Source organism: Bufo bufo, chromosome 2 (genome assembly GCF_905171765.1).
Source record: "Bufo bufo chromosome 2, aBufBuf1.1, whole genome shotgun sequence".
Classification (NCBI taxonomy): Eukaryota; Metazoa; Chordata; class Amphibia; order Anura; family Bufonidae; genus Bufo; species Bufo bufo.
Window position 1 is genome coordinate 231,076,989 of NC_053390.1, and position 17,184 is coordinate 231,094,172.

At 43.6% G+C, this 17,184-nt stretch overlaps 1 protein-coding gene across 13 annotated transcripts in view; it reads right to left on the reverse strand.

Annotated features, from left to right (window-relative positions):
• RIMBP2 (RIMS binding protein 2) overlaps positions 1-16,708 on the reverse strand; it is a 573,825-nt gene extending 557,117 nt beyond the window's left edge. For all 13 annotated transcript variants that reach the window (XR_005776163.1, XM_040416249.1, XM_040416247.1 and 10 more), the window contains exons 1-2: positions 16,591-16,708; positions 15,714-15,809 (exon numbers count right to left, since the gene is read on the reverse strand). Coding sequence is in view for 12 of the 13 variants with exons in the window: in XM_040416249.1 (XP_040272183.1) it covers positions 15,714-15,809; positions 16,591-16,629 (135 nt within the window). In the remaining variant the exon portion in view is untranslated. The remainder of the gene's footprint in view (positions 1-15,713; positions 15,810-16,590) is intronic.
• Between the last annotated feature and the right edge of the window lie 476 nt (positions 16,709-17,184).

Below are 17,184 nucleotides of genomic sequence, written 5' to 3' on the forward strand. Positions count from 1 at the left end.
ACATGTCCTATTATTGCCCGCAAATCACGTTCCGTGGCTGCATTTAAGTCAATGGTTCCGCAAAAAAAATGGAATGCATACAGAATGCATCTGTATGTCTTCCGTATCCGTTCCGTATGGGTCAGTAATACGTAAATCTGTATGGAACTTATTGCACCTCTGTATATCTCCAGTTTAATACAGAGGCGGACTGAGGTTTTTGCTTTCAGATTTGGAAATAATTGAGGCGTGTTCCACCTTGCAGTGATGTTCTACTCCCCTAGAAGCACTGCATACATTGTATACATTCCCATTGTGCCTACACCTAGCCTTAGGGAATGGGAATGTGTCACCAGTTAAAACCAGATAGCACAGTATGTCCTTTTTTCTAAGGCTACTTTCACATTTCCGCTTTACAGCAGGCTGTTCTGGCATAGAATGCCCCAGCATAGGCCAGACAAAAACTGCTGCGTGCAGTGGTTTCTGTCTGGCCAATTCATTGAATTTTTGCCAGATTGGAGCCAGATCTCCGCCGAACCCAATTATAGTTAATGGGGTCGGAGGGCATTCTGGTAGCATCCAGCAGTGCCAGATACGGAGAACTTCGGCAACCTGTTCTCTGCTGGAAGAGCCTGTAGGAATTGGTGCCACAGATGTGAAAATAGCCTAATCTGTTTTTATTTTCTGATTACAGATGTATTTATTCTCTTTCCTGAACATGATTATGGGGGTGGCCATCTTGTCTGAGCTGTTCTTAACAGCATTTGGAAAGTGTTTAAAGAATTGCTTTACAGCAGTCACATGGGCCATAGACACAATGGTCTGGAGCTGACTTATTGACTTCTATAGGACATTTTTCTAGGCATGCCCTGTGATCTGTGCAGAGGTCATTTTCCAAGCAAGTAGTACATAAGCTTTGACAATCACCTATTGTGAATGGAGGATCACGTGTCTTATCTATACACAGAGATGATATCTGTCATTCTAATCCTGCCTGTAATGATAAGGAGATAACTGCAGTAAAGTGATCTGTACAGACCAAGAAGTGGTGCCTATTATTAGGCCTAGTGGCCAGTGGGAAAACTGCAGGATTTTTTTATTTAAATTTATATACTGAAATTCTTTAAAAATGTGCTTCACATAAAAGCGTGATTTAGAAAAATAGGAATATTTTCTCATGACACATTCCCTTTGAATGAGGTGATTGTCAGTAACATCCAGACAATGAGCTAGTCCTCCATTTCTTCACAAGTTAAAACAATATATTGACAAAAATTGGGAGAGCGACCTTGGCTAGGCTCTGTGACCTCGCCTGCCCTTCTACTGATGCTCATCCCTTATTAGGCACACGCAACTTTCCAAGTTTTGCCAACTGCACTCGGCATCAACAGAAAAAAAATCAAGCATAGCAGATCAATTTTTCCACATTTCTGCCTCTGGTCAGCATCTGCCATGTTTATGTCACAAAAAGGTCCAAAACTGGCCCTTTACAATGTCTACAATCTCTAGTGTTTGGCCGGCATTACAGCCAGGATTGCCTAATTAAAATCTAAATGACACTTTGTGACTAGGTTGCTAAAAAAAACTAAACACTATGGTAGAATTTTTAAATGAAGCTTGAAATGACATGATAAATAAGTATTGAGACAATATTAAAAATTCCTACATACATAATGAGAGACCATCAATGAATATCATGGCAAATCCACCATATACCATAATGATCATTTATTGGCCGGATACTGAGGAGGAAGACAGAGCCCAACAGCTAAGGCCTCTTTCACACAAGCGGGTTTTCCATCCGGATGTGATGCATGTTGCCAACGGATAGCATCTGGACTGAATCCTGACCCATTCATTTCAAAGGGTCTGTGCACATGAGCGTTGTTAATCACACAGCCCTGGACCTATAGAAGTGAATGGGGCTTGCATGAAAAACACAAGGCATCCAGATGCAATGCATTTTTTACTGATGGTTGCTGGGTGATATAGATTGTAATTCTTTAGTTTTTTTCTTCACAAGTGTGAAAATTTCATCAAAACTGACTGCATCCATTCGAAGAAAAAAGTAAAACACTGAATGCAATCACAGACAAAACTGTTTAGACTTGTGTGCGAAACCATCAGTTTTTCAGTGAACAGACCCAATATCGCTTGTGTGAAACAAGCCTAAGGGGTCCCAGCTCCATTCAAGTGTAAGTGGTGTCTATGGATCATAAGTTACAAGAATTATCCTTGTAAAGTGACATAATTGTGTTCAATATATCTTTACATTAACATTTTTCCCTCCTCTGTGATACCACATGGTATCATTTTGGGGTCCTTTATTCTGGTACATTGATATCCTCATGCAACCAAAATAATAACCAGTAAAAACTACAGGCCACAAAAACAAGCCCAAACACAGCTCCATTGACTGAAAAAAAAAAAAAAAAGGTTTTTGTACTATTTGCAAAAAACAAACAAAAAAAACCCTCGTATGGCTATACTGAACCGAAAAATAAGAAAAATAAAAAAGTTATGCTCTTCGAAGGTGGAAAATACAAAGCTATACCCTTGGGTATAGGGCATACCTGTTGTAGCCTACATTTCTCATCATACAGTAGAATATAGCTACATGCACTACATCCTGTCCTGAAGCTGTGTGCCCCCAGGACTTAGCGCATCACAGGCCCTCAGAGAAGAATAACAGGGAGTGGTGAGTAATACCTGTTCTAGGACTAGGAGCACTAAACTCACTGCTCCCTGGGCCCTGAAAATAAATCCATTTGTCCAAGTTCTGGACTAGTGGTCAGACTCGGAGCTGCCATAATGAAAGGGTTTAAAATGCATGGATGTAACTAAGGCTACTTTCACACCTGTGTTCGGTGCGGATCCGTCTTGTATCTGCACAGATGGATCCGCACCGATAATGCAAACGCTTGTATCCGTTCAGAACGGATCCGTTTGCATTATTCCATCGGATCCATCTTGACTTACATTGAAAGTCAATGGGGGACGGATTCGTTTTCAATTGCACCATATTGTGTCAGTGAAAACGGATCCGTCCCCATTGACTTACATTGTAAGTCAGGACGGATCCATTTGGCTCCGCATAGTCAGACGGACACCAAAACGCTGCAAGCTGCGATTCAGTGACCGCCTAAAAAACGCAACGGAGACCAAACGCAGCAAAATTGATGCATTCTGAACGGATCCTTATCCATTCAGAATGCATTGGGGCTGAACTGATCCGTTTTGGGCCACTTGCGAGAGCCCTGAAACGGATCTCACAAGCGGACCCAGAAACGCCAGTGTGAAAGTAGCCTAAGCTAGGATGAAGCACATCACACTGCTAGAATATTGGGGTGAGTTAGCTTTATAGGTCTGTAAACATTTTGGGAGGGGTTCTTTAAGTACACTTGCATTGTGCTGAATTATAAATCATTCCTCTTATATTTATTGTGGATGGAATAGATGGACAATCCTATCATTCTGTGAATGCCTGGTAAACATAATTGCACAATTTGCGCTATATTTGAGAGTGGACTATACGTTTGGCACATTTCTCAAAAACAGTATGGGATGAAAACTTCCCTATGAAAGCATTACATCTCTTTCATATTTCAGTCTGCATTTCCTTTTTCACTTCTGCTGTGTTGTTCTTTGGCGTAATCATTAATTTATCCACCGCGACTCAGCACAGAAGCTGCCAAGAGCCACTAATGTAATGATCAACTTGGTAGCCGTGCCCAAACAATTATAGCTGGCACACTGAAATTCTGTACTCTGCCTATCAATAGAGCAGTTCAAATGCTGTGATATTTTCTGTAGTGTTTCCTTCATGTCACAGGCAGGCACCGATAAATCAGTTCACCAAACTTCACAAAGACATACAACCATTAAAGTGAAAAATAGCCACAATAGTGGCTCCGTCACCTTAATATAATGCCCACTGTCAGGTCAGCATAACACGGAGACAGGTCCACTGTACCTTTGGACTCCAATAAATATAGTATATGTAGCTGTCTGGAAAATGGAGACACACAGAATACAGCAGACTACTGGTCATGAGTCCTCCTGCCTCACCATGACTGATGGCTGCTGTGTATATAAGCAGATCTGTCCATCAGTCAGTTGTGGGGGGAAGAGGTGGCTGGAGTTTGGGGGGCAGAGTAGCATTCTCTTTATGAATACAGGGTCAGCTGGTTTTCGTGTTTGCTGCTTTTAACCAAATGGCACATTTCTTCTGTACCTTTGGGCTACCAGTACAGCAGAGTGGCTCCAGTAACATGCTGATTCAAAATAGGGCATCATACTATGGTGACAAATCTACTTTAATAATTTAATAATTATTATTTGAATAGAATGGACCGAGCAATGAGCAAATCCTCAGATGGTGCTACAAGATGAAGGGCATGAGTGAGAATGAATTAGGTAAGTAGAATTATGAAAATTATGTTGGTTCAAAACTGAGTGGGATAAAACCCAAGCTGACATAGCAGTTAGAAAAGTGGTGGTCTACGGAGAGGCTTGTTAGGATGAGGGTAGTCCGTGACTAATGGGTTTAGGGGTTAATTGTCGAGACTATTGGATGCAATGGTGATCTGGGATAGAATCTTGTTGAAAACACTGTAAGGGCTCATGCCCACGAACGTAAGGGCTCCGTGCTGCGGACCGAAAATTGAGGTCCGCAATGCACGGGCACAGACCGTGGGGCAGGAGCATGCGGATCGTGGACCCAATCACTTGAATGGGGTCCGTGATCCGCATCAGACGGTCCGCACCGCAAAAAAATAGTGCATGCGCTACTTTTTTGTGGTGCGGAGGCACGGCCAGAAACACCACGGAAGCACTCCGTAGTGTTTCCGTGGGGTTTTCGATGCGTGCCTCCATTTCGCATCTCCGTGACTGCGGACCTATTCAAGTAAATGGCTCCGCGATCTGTAATGCAGAATGCACACGGCCGGTGCCAGTGTATTGCGGACCCACTGTAGGCCACGGGAGGCACACAAGACAAGAATAGGACATGTTATATATTTTTTGCAGACCACGGAACGGAACAACGGATGCAGACAGCACACAGAGTGCTGTCCGCATCTTTTACGGCCCCATTGAACTGAATGTGTCCGCATCTGAGCTGCCAAAACTACGGCTCAAATGCGGACCAAAACAACGGCCGTGTGCATGGGGCCTTAGCAGAACCTATAATAAGATAAATGAAATTGATTTCTATATTCTAAATGATCTAAGGGGCCGTCAAACTAATATGTACCTGAAATTAGGATCAAAAACAAAAACTACCAGAGGGAGGAATATGCAGTTTAGACGCAACGTTTCTGGCTTTATTACATCTAATTCTGTAATCCTATCCAAAAAAGAACCTCTCCATGATGTCCATATGCCCTTATAGGATCCATGGTCAGGGGTTACCGTAATAGGGCAACATTTAGAAGACAAGTTTGTAATATCGGTCCATAGGTCTGCTGGAAAATGTACTCTTTACTTTACCGATCTTTTAATTTTATTTATATAGCACTTACATATTCTGCAGCGCCGTACAGAGACTGTCATCATTTACATCAGTCTCTATTCCCATCTGGGCTCACAATGTCAATTTCCACATTAACATATCTATATTTTTGGCATGTGAGAGGAAACTGGAGCACCCAGAGGATACCCATACAACACAGGGTGAATATACAAGCTTCATGGCCTCAATCCAAGGACCGCAGTGCTGCAAGGTAACAGTTCTAGTCACTGAGCCACCATGCTGCCTGCACTGTAATAACATACTCAATATAACAGAAAACCGGCAGCTTACTAAAATACGGAAGCTCCACATTACACGTATAAAGCTAAAAAGTTGGGTTTTAGCAGTAGGTTAACATCCATAATGGTCTACTGTGTGGAAGGTTTCTCTGTATATGCAGGCACTTCCCTCGTAATAAGGCTTCTGACAAAACCTGCCAACCATCCTATTAGCCACAATATAATGGGTAAAGGTCAGGCCTCGCCTGGAAACTCACCTATTATTACAGGAGTGTCCCAAAAAGTGTTGTACTGGCAGCAGAACGAGAAAATGTATTAGGATACAAATCCACAAGCACAGCACATCTGCTAATGCTCTGAAGGGCTGACGGCAGAATTTGCAAGGCCAGTATCTTTTATATTTAACAGAGCTGGCGAAATGTAAGAGATATCTATACTATACCAGATACAGCAGTGCAGGCCTTCTAACACATGATTAACCGGAAAAAGGAAAATCATACATAGTCTAGTACAGTGATGGGCAAACTGCGGCTCTCCAGCTGTTGTAAAACTACAAATCCCATCATGCCCTGCTGATAGCTGTAGGCAGACCGGGCATACTGGGAGTTGTAGTTCTACAACAGCTGGAGAGCCGCAGTTTGCCCATCCCTGGTCTAGTACATGACAATCTCTTTCTAACAAAGTTACATCGAGCCCTGTATCTCACATAGATTTAGAGATTTCTCCATTCATTGCTCCAACTACTGGCAGCTCATGGGGTGTGTCCTTTCTGCTGCACCTCTTTTGCTGTAAGTGGCATAGCTTCTAATAGTAGATACAGTTGGTGGCATTTGAAACATTGAACTGAGCCTGTGCGACCACCTCAGTGATGTTACTGTGGTGGACAGAAAAATAAAAAACAAACAGCATTTTTATTGCATCCAATTACAAAAGCATTAAGATCCAGATGATGGTTTGAAAAATGTAGAATATTTTTCATGGGGCAAGAGGAAGAAAAGGGCCATACAATATTCAATATAAAGTGTAACTGTCAGTGACACTGACCATTTTGAACCACTTTGTGCATTAGCAACGCTCACTGTCTTCTGTTTCCTGAAAGGCTATATACACCTTCGGAGGCAATTTGTTAATGTTTTTATTTTACTCATTTTCGGATAAAAATAATTTTTTCAATTGGTCTTTAATACAACTATTGAGCCGTTCTTTCACAAAGGATTAACTGTTTTTCTAGGTGTGTGAATGGTACTTTCACTTTGTGCAGGTCATCTTATAACCCTTATTTGTAAATTATTAAAAGGTCAAACACTTATTTAAGCCACATTCTTATCAGTAAAATAAGAACCGAGCTATAATGAGTGTTAATATTGTCAGAGATCAGAGATAAGGAGCCCATCAGCTCCCTGCCTGACAAATTCAGAACCAGCTACTAGATAAACTCAAACCTGTGCAGGGAAAACGGATCAATATTTTTTAATAAAGACCAATGGAAAAATAGTTTTTAGCTCAAAATGAGTACAAGGCAAAATTTTAAAAAAATTGCGACCAATGGTGTACATAGCCTTTAAACTGTAGAGACACGCTCCACACTGACTGCTGCTGTCCTCACCGCCTCTCTTCCATATACCATATGCACAAAATGGGCCATTTTAGAGCTATTTTCTAACAGAAATGTGCGATTTCAGTAATTAAAGTATATTACAAAAATGGTTAACAACACTGCCCCAATACATTACAAAAAAAAAAAGAATGACAGTTACACAGTAGTAAAAGCAAGTGAGTGATATAACTGTAAATTGGGGGTTGTATTCTTGAATGAACCTGGGATATGAAATCAAAGTGGATGTTAGGATGTGGAATATATGCAAACATATGTTTTTCCAAATGCAGTAAGCGCTCTGTAAATGGGATTGCTTCTAATTGAGGAGTGCTGCTGAGATAATGTAACTTTTTTTTTTTTTTAATACTGCTGGATTTGAAGAGGGGAGGAAGTCTAGAGGCGTAACTTGTCTTTGAAGGAAACATTTTTAACCATTAGTATATAATGAAGAGTTCTATCCTGAAAATTAGCGTTCTACTTTGTATTATATATTATTAACAGTTGTTTGCCTTTATGTTTTATCTTGACATCAATTTGAACACAATAAAATACTATGGTGCCTGGTGCTGCTGGGCCAGACTTTGGGCATCATTCAAACAAGCCATGACAAAATGCCTGCACCTCCTTCTATACACATGCTCTTCCGGTCCTTGCAGAATGAGTGTGTGTGTGTACCTGAGCGTGGCAGCCCAGACTTAGACAAAATGTCTACACAAATGGGAGTCATACCTATTGCTCTATCATTCTTTTTTTGAATCGTGACTACCTTCATCTCATACCAACAAAGCAACTTCACTGAGCAGTCAAGGACTTTAACATTTTGAGTATTAGGGCTCTGAAACAGTAGAACATTATATACATCAGGGGTGGCCAACCCGAGGCTCACGAGCCGCATGCGGCTCCTTGCACCTTCATTTGCGGCCCGCAGGGGAGTGGTGCGGCCAGCTCTTACTCTTCTCTCTGCAGCTAGCAAATTAATAATCTGCAGCAGCAGCGCTTCACTTACGTGCTGCTGCAGACAGTAACAGCCGGCCTGGGTCCTGCCCCCGTCAGCTCCGTGGTGGAAGGCTGGAAAAAGGCGGAAGAGTGGAGAGGACTCAGAGCGCAGAGAGCTGGCACGTGACTCAGTCACTCACTGCAGCTCCGCCTCCTCCTCCGGCAGAGAAGGCAAAGCTGCAGTGCTTTTTCCTGCCACCAGCCGCTGATGTGCCCACCTACGGCCCCACGGCCCCATCTGTGAGTGTGTCTGTGTGTGACCTAATGCCCTCCCCCAGTCTTCTCAGTGCCAGCCCAGCAGCCAGATTCATCAGACCGCAGGCTGTGTCTGTGGGGGCGGCAAGAAGTGGCGCAGCAAGCAAGGAGGACCTGCTTCCAGCTCCAGCAGCAGCCAGAGTGAGCAGCAGCCAAAGCTCCATCCATAGTAAATTTAAATGAATGCTAATGATGGGCAGCAGGGCAGGGCAGTGGGCACTCAATCAGAGCAGCAGTGGCAGAGACTCACTGAGGCCAGCAGCAGCCATTTTAGTCCGATTACAGCCACTCAGCAGCCTTGGCTCTAATCTGACTGAAATGGCTGCTGCTGGCCTCAGTCTCTCTGCCACTGCTGCTCTGCCTTTTTTTCACAGGTACCACTGCCCAGCACACCAAGTGTGTTTGAGCATATGGGCGGTCGTCTAAGCATGGGGCGGTCATCTGAGCATATGGGCGGTCATCTAGGCATAGGGCTGTCATCTGAGCATGGGGCGGTCATCTGAGCATGGGGCGGTCATCTGAGCATGGGGTGTCATCTGAGCATATGGGTGGTCATCTGAGCATAGGGCTGTCATCTGAGCATGGGGCAATCACCTGAGCATGGGGCGGTCATCTGAGCATGGGGCAATCACCTGAGCATGGGGCGGTCATCTGAGCATGGGGCGGTCATCTGAGCATGGGGCGGTCATCTGAGCATGGGGTGTCATCTGAGCATGGGGTGTCATCTGAGCATGGGGTGTCATCTGAGCATGGGGTGTCATCTGAGCATGGGGTGTCATCTGAGCATGGGGTGTCATCTGAGCATGGGGTGTCATCTGAGCATGGGGTGTCATCTGAGCATGGGGTGTCATCTGAGCATGGGGTGTCATCTGAGCATGGGGTGTCATCTGAGCATGGGGTGTCATCTGAGCATGGGGTGTCATCTGAGCATGGGGTGTCATCTGAGCATGGGGCGGACATCTGAGCATAGGGCGGACATCTGAGCATAGGGCGGACATCTGAGCATGGGCGGTCATCTGAGCATGGGGTGTCATCTGAGCATAGGGCGGTCATCTGAGCATAGGCGGTCATCTGAGCATAAGGCGGTCATCTGAGCATAAGGCGGTCATCTGAGCATTGGGCGGTCATCTGAGCATTGGGCGGTCATCTGAGCATGGGCGGTCATCTGAGCATGGGCGGTCATCTGAGCATGGGGCGGTCATCTGAGCATGGGGTGTCATCTGAGCATATGGGTGGTCATCTGAGCATAGGGCTGTCATCTGAGCATGGGGCAATCACCTGAGCATGGGGCGGTCATCTGAGCATAGTGCTGTCATCTGAGCATAGGGCTGTCATCTGAGCATGGGGCAATCACCTGAGCATGGGGCGGTCATCTGAGCATAGTGCTGTCATCTGAGCATGGGGCGGTCATCTGAGCATGGGGCGGTCATCTGAGCATGGGGCGGTCATCTGAGCATGGGGCGGTCGTCTGAGCATGGGGTGTCATCTGAGCATGGGGTGTCATCTGAGCATAGGGCGGACATCTGAGCATGGGCGGTCATCTGAGCATGGGGTGTCATCTGAGCATAGGGCGGTCATCTGAGCATAGGCGGTCATCTGAGCATAAGGCGGTCATCTGAGCATAAGGCGGTCATCTGAGCATAAGGCGGTCACCTGAGCATGGGGCGGTCATCTGAGCATGGGCGGTCATCTGAGCATGGGCGGTCATCTGAGCATGGGCGGTCATCTGAGCATGGGCGGTCATCTGAGCATGGGCTGTCATCTGAGCATGGGCTGTTATCTGAGCATAGGGCGGTCATCTGAGCATAGGGCGGTCATCTGAGCATGGGGCGGTCATCTTATCATAAGGCGGTCATCTGAGCATGGGGCAATCACCTGAGCATGGGGGGGTCATCTGAGCATGGACAGTCATCTGAGAAATATTAAAACACATTGTGAAAAACAAAGATTGCCAAAAGTATCACTAAAGCTGTTTACACTACAGGTAGTAGTGGTTTAAATACACTTTTAAATGTTTGAAAACATAATTGCAACAATACTGTTGTGTGCACACATATTTGTGTAAATGTATAGCTTGTGGCTTCTGGCAGTCATACATTTTTTTTTTTTCTGGCTCTTTGTATCTGTAAGGTTGGCCACCCCTGATATACATGATGGATGGACAGAACACTTGAGATATATGACACATATGTATGGACCAAAGGCAACATAATGTGCGGCATGCAAGATTTTGATGCCTACAGACGTCTTCAGTGACGTCTAGATGTATAAATATAGGCCAATACCCTGGCATAAGAGATCTTTCACTTGAGATAAAAGATCTGTGGATAAATGGATTTGGATCTTATGAGAGAAGACTGACAAGCCAGAGAAGTAAGTTCATATTCTTCCAGCCAGAAATAGAACACAAATTGGACTTAGAAACAAGTTCAGAGATTCTAGAACTGTATGAAAAGTATGAGTCATTTCACCTAGAGCAGAAGCCACAGATACCAGCAGATAATCAGCATAGGAGGGAAAAGATGGCTCGATGATAATATGATCCTCATTCAAAGAAAATATATTTTTAACTACTGGTTCCCCAGGGAAAATGCAAACAGTAGAGGACAACTATTGTTGGGTTAACTGTGGCAGGTTAGCTATGATGCTGTACAGCAGGGGTGGCCAACCTTACAGACACAAAGAGCCAGAAAAAAAAAATGTATGACTGCCAGAAGCCACAAGCTATACATTTACACAAATATGTGTGCACACAACAGTATTATTGCAATTACGTTTTCAAACATTTAAAAGTGTATTTAAACCACTACTACCTGTAGTGTAAACAGCTTTAGTGAGACTTTTGGCAATCTTTGTTTTTCACAATGTGTTTTAATATTTCTCAGATGACACCCCATGCTCAGATGACCGCCCATGCTCAGATGACCCCCCCCCATGCTCAGATGACTGCCCATGCTCAGATGACACCCCATGCTCAGATGACCGCCCATGCTCAGATGACCGCCCTATGCTCAGATAACAGCCCATGCTCAGATGACAGCCCATGCTCAGATGACCGCCTTATGCTCAGATGACCGCCTTATGCTCAGATGACCGCCCCATGCCCAGATGACCGCCCCATGCCCAGATGACCGCCCCATGCTCAGGTGATTGCCCCATGCTCAGATGACCGCCTTATGCTCAGATGACCGCCCATGCTCAGATGACCGCCCTATGCTCAGATGACACCCCATGCTCAGATGACCGCCCCATGCTTAGACGACCGCCCATATGCTCAAACACACTTGGTGTGCTGGGCAGTGGTACCTGTGAAAAAAAAAACAGAGCAGCAGTGGCAGAGAGACTGAGGCCAGCAGCAGCCATTTCAGTCACATTAGAGCCAAAGCTGCAGAGTGGCTGTAATCGGACTAAAATGGCTGCTTCTGGCCTCAGTGAGTCTCTCTGCCACTGCTGCTCTGATTGAGTGCCCACTGCCCTGCCCTGCTGCCCATCATTAACATTCATTTAAATTTACTATGGATGGAGCTTTGGCTGCTGCTCACTCTGGCTGCTGCTGGAGCTGGAAGCAGGTCCTCCTTGCTTGCTGCGCCACTTCTTGCCGCCCCCACAGACACAGCCTGCGGTCTGATGAATCTGGCTGCTGGGCTGGCACTGAGAAGACTGGGGGCGGGCATTAGGTCACACACAGACACACTCACAGATGGGACCGTGGGGTGAGTGACTGAGTCACGTGCCAGCTCTCTGCACTCTGAGTCCTCTCCACTCTTCCGCCATGTTCCAGCCTTCCACCACGGAGCTGACGGGGGCAGGACCCAGGCCGGATGTTACTGTCTGCAGCAGCACGTAAGTGAAGCGCTGCTGCTGCAGATTATTAATTTGCTAGCTGCAGAGAGGAGAGTAAGAGCTGGCCGCACCACTCCCCTGCGAGCCGCAAATGAAGGTGCAAGGAGCTGCATGCGGCTCGTGAGCCTCGGGTTGGCCACCCCTGCTGTACAGAATTTCTATATGAACACATTCCTCTGGAGAAGATGCTAAATGTGGACCTTATTATGTAAATAAATAGAGGATATATTCTGCACAGAAATGGATTATACTGCATCATCAACATGTTCCTGAAATACAAATGAAAATCTGAAATAATGTCTTCCCAACTCCCACTCCAACAAGGCAGAGCGTGACTAGTAAAAGTAAATCCCTGGCAGGGGATGCATGCAGATACATTCTCATTATCTAAGACAGATTGATGTGGGTGGCTCCATATGCATTACCCACTTGTTCAGTTTATGGGGAGCAATGAGTTTGCAGACCCGTCTGAATGGCATGGTGCCTGCTTTAACACTTAATAGTACTGGGTATTTTAAGATGATTTGCTACAAGTATTAATTATGTTATCATCAGAAGAAATAATTACTTTTCTATTTTGCTCCTGTATCACATTACTACGATCAAAAACATTTTAGAAAAAAATATATATATATATATCTTTCTGGATTGTGACCTACTTTGAAGCCAGGTAATCTTGTTGGGGTTCCATCTGGCTTTAAACCAATTACGGTACATAATATTTTTTATATTTATTTTCAGTGCCCAGAGGGAGGATTTTTTTCCTCCTCCCCTTCATATATAAATTGTTCGTCCAGTCCCAAAGACTCATATTTGGAATTATTGAAAAAGAACAACCAAGCTCAAGGAATGAAAAGAATGGCAGTAATGTCAATTAGAGATGAACAAAGTTCTTGAAATTCGTTTCAAGTCCGATTCTAAAGTTGAGTCAGTTCTCTAATTGGCCTTAAAATTACTATATAATATTCTGAGGTCTCATAGGATAATTTTTTTCACTTGCCTCCTTTTTTAGTTTTTCAAATCCCCCCCCTTCCCCAGTTTCAAGCTCTTTAGCGCAAAGATAGCAATAGTAAAATAGTAAATGATGACAGTGACACTACTATGGGTGAACGCATGGCTGACGGGGTTAAAAAAACAACTTGTTTATAAACAGTGTTCTGTTGGATTTATGCTTTTTTTAAACTAATAAACATTCAAAAAAATGTCCCTCGTTGGAGGCAGATGCCTGCGAGTGTTTAAACACACATGGCGGTATCGGGAAAAACAGTGGCTTGTTCTGAAGTAGCAGTCCAAAAATTATACCTTAATGGGGAGCAGATGCCTGTCCATGTTTATAGACACAAACGGTAGTATTGAAAGAAACCGTGGCTTGTTTTAAACATGCATGCTAAAATTTTGCCTCAACAGGGGCAGATGCCTGCAAATGTTTATACACATACAAGGTAGAATAGGAAGAAGCAGTAGACTTAATTGCACACTTATATACGGAAGAAAAATTTCAGTTTTCTCGAAAAAATACAGGCCTAATTTAATAAAAATCGGCAGCTGAAATTGTCCTGCAGAGGTGAAATCTACTGCAAATTGGTAGCAGGGTATATCCATATGGGTAGGTTTTCCGCAGCAGAATTTCTGATGGTCTGATTGCGTTATTGAAGTCACCAATCAATCCGTAATTCTGACTAGGATGAACAACACACATTTTTATGACACTTAAAGGAATTGTACATGACTAGAAAAAATGGCTGCTTTCTTCCAAAAACAAGGTACCATTTGGAACCGAAACACAGTTCGGTAAAAGGTTTTTAACAGTAGAAATAAATTTCTGAAGTTATTACCCGAAGTCGTCGCAAAGTAACTTCGGCTCATAGGAGCCAATATATTCTAATACTGTACAGAGCGCTCGCTCCGTACAGTATTCTAACAAAGTTTTATGCCAATCGACTTCGGATGTTTCATTCAAAGTCGATTACCTCATCCCTAAGGCCCCCTGCACACGAACGTGTGCACCCCGTGGTCATGCTGCGGCCCGCTAAATGCAGGCTGCAATGCATAAACACAGTCCGTGGGGCAGCCGCAGCGGATCTATCTTTTTGCAGAACGTAAGTACGGGACGAAACCCCACGGAAGCACTAGTAGTGCTTCTGTAGCATTCCATTCCGTGCTTCCATTCCTCACCATTCCGCATCTCTGGATTTGCGGACCCATTCAAGTGAATGGGTCTGCATCTGTGATGCGGAATGCCTACGGAACGGCACCCGTGTATTGCGTATATGCAAATGCGGTCCGCAATGTGGCAATGGGAAGCACACGTTCGTGTGCAGGGGGCCTAATACCAATGTTTGTATATGGTAATTAATAAAATTCCATTATTTTATACAAACTGCAATATAATAATTGCATGTTGGGTCCATTCGAAGTGCTAAAAAAAGGAAAATAAAATAAAAATAAAAACTATATAAACATTCAAATCACCCCCTCTTTCCCAAAATTTAAATAAACAATAAAAAAAACACATCATAAGCATCACTGCATTCGAAAACACCACTACTATTAAAATACAAAATAAATGTATCCCATATGGTGAATGACGTAACGGAAAGAAAATCAACATGGCCAATGTGCAATTTTTTTATCATTACACCTCCTACAAAAAAATTTAAGTTATACACACCCCAAAATGGTATCAATAAAAACGACAGATCCTCCTGCAAAAAATAAGCCCTCACATAGCTCCGTAGACGTAACTTAAAAAAGGTATGGCGGTAAGAATATGGCAATGAGAAGAAAACAAATTTCAGTATTAAAACACAAGAAAAACTGTACAAATATAGTATCACCATAAGTATACTGACCCAGAGAATGAAGGGAACTGTGGCAGAATTGCATTTTTTCCAGCTTTCCACTACATCTTATGCAATATTAAATGGTGCCATCACAATATTAAACTTATCCAGCAAAAGCCCTCATATAGTTATGTTAGCAGAAAAATGAAAAAGGCAGGGAGTAAAAAATGGAAATGCGAAAACAGAAAATCGCCATGTCAGGAAGGGGTTAACATGTCAGATAATGTAAACATTTTTCTACGATGATAGAAAATTTTGTGTACATATGGGATTGTGTGTGGTGTACCAAGGATGAAACCTTTGGATTTATGTACACTTTAAGACGCAGCAGAAAAATTAGAGATTATGAGAACATATTGAGAGAAGACATTAGATACGCATCGTTAAACTAGTACCACCGCTCCTCCTCATCCTATTACTTTTACTGGTTTACACATATAATTACTCACCAACTTTTTCTTCTCCTTGTCCCTTCTTGTCTTTTCAGCCTTGGTTTCAGTGTGCAAATCCTCCTGGAGAGTAACAGCATGATCATTGCTCCTCTCCTGGAACGGAATGTCAGGACAGTTAGATCCAACAAAGACAAATGACACAATACACTAGAAATGTCAAAATCTAGAAAAAGGAGTGAAACATTATTTTGTTATTTGGATACAATGTAAAACATAATAGAGAAGAGTATATAAAACCGACAGTAATGTGTTACTAAGCAAGGGCGAAAAATAAGCAAAATCAATACAACAGAGAATACAGAAACATTAAAGTATCATGACCTATGAGCAGAACCAGAGTCATAGCAGCATTGTATTCTGCTGTGTCAGGGTTCTGTTATCTCCAGATGGAATAGATCTGATTCTGTACATTCCCAGAACCTAAGACTAATTATCTCCATATCATTGTGAAGTTTATTGCTTGGTGACTGGTGAATCATTCCGCCTTCCAACCACATAACCTTATGCTTCTTTTAATCTTTACTCCCACCAGCTCACTGACAACGACCAACTATGTCCGCTATATCCAGCAGTTCTGTATGGAGACTATAATGGCTCATTCAGACTACCTATCCGTTTTCCGGTCTGAAAATTGCGGATCCGCAAAACAAGGATACCGGCCGTGTGCGTTTCGTATTTTGCGGAACGGAAAGGACAGCCCTATGATTGAAATGCCTATTCTTGTCCACAAAAACAGACTAGAATAGGGCATGCTCTATCTTTTTTACGGGGCCGCGGGACTGAAGTACAGCTTTTGCAGCCCCATCAAAATGAATACGAACACAGATATACAGTAGTTTAAATGAGTCCTTATTAAGACAAATTAAGAACATACCTTTTTGGTGTCCTCTGTGTGATAGGTACCTTGTCCCATTTAGTGTTGAGAAAAATGTAACTCTAAGAAGTCAGTGAAGGGTAAAAAGGGAGAACAGCGGATGAAGATATGACAGCAGTGTTTTGATAATGACTTAAGAAAACCTCCAAACTCCATGGAAAACAGACAGGGCTCCAGATCTCCGCAAGTATTGGAAGCCAATGATCATCGGTTTAGATAGTGGCCATTAGACCTTGCCGAAGACACTCTCATGAAGACTCCAGGTGGAATGATAGGTCACTGTGTCTCAGGTTCACTGACAATGTTGACTTTGCATGCACCATATAAAGAAGTCTATTCTGTTCTTTCAAAGAATCAAGAAGTGCATGCATTTCCTTAAAAAAGGATAATAAAAGGTGTCATATCCTTTAAGAAAACAAGTATCTCTCTGACAAACAGCACCGTGAGGAAAGTGTCTGTAACTGCCAAGGACCCAAGAGGTGGACATGAACGACTGAAGAACTGGAGTCTGTGCGCCCCCGAAGCCTGGATGTGCAGGTCGTGAAGCAGGTCCTTCTCTGGTCATCAGCTGCAGGATGAAGCGTTCTTATTCAC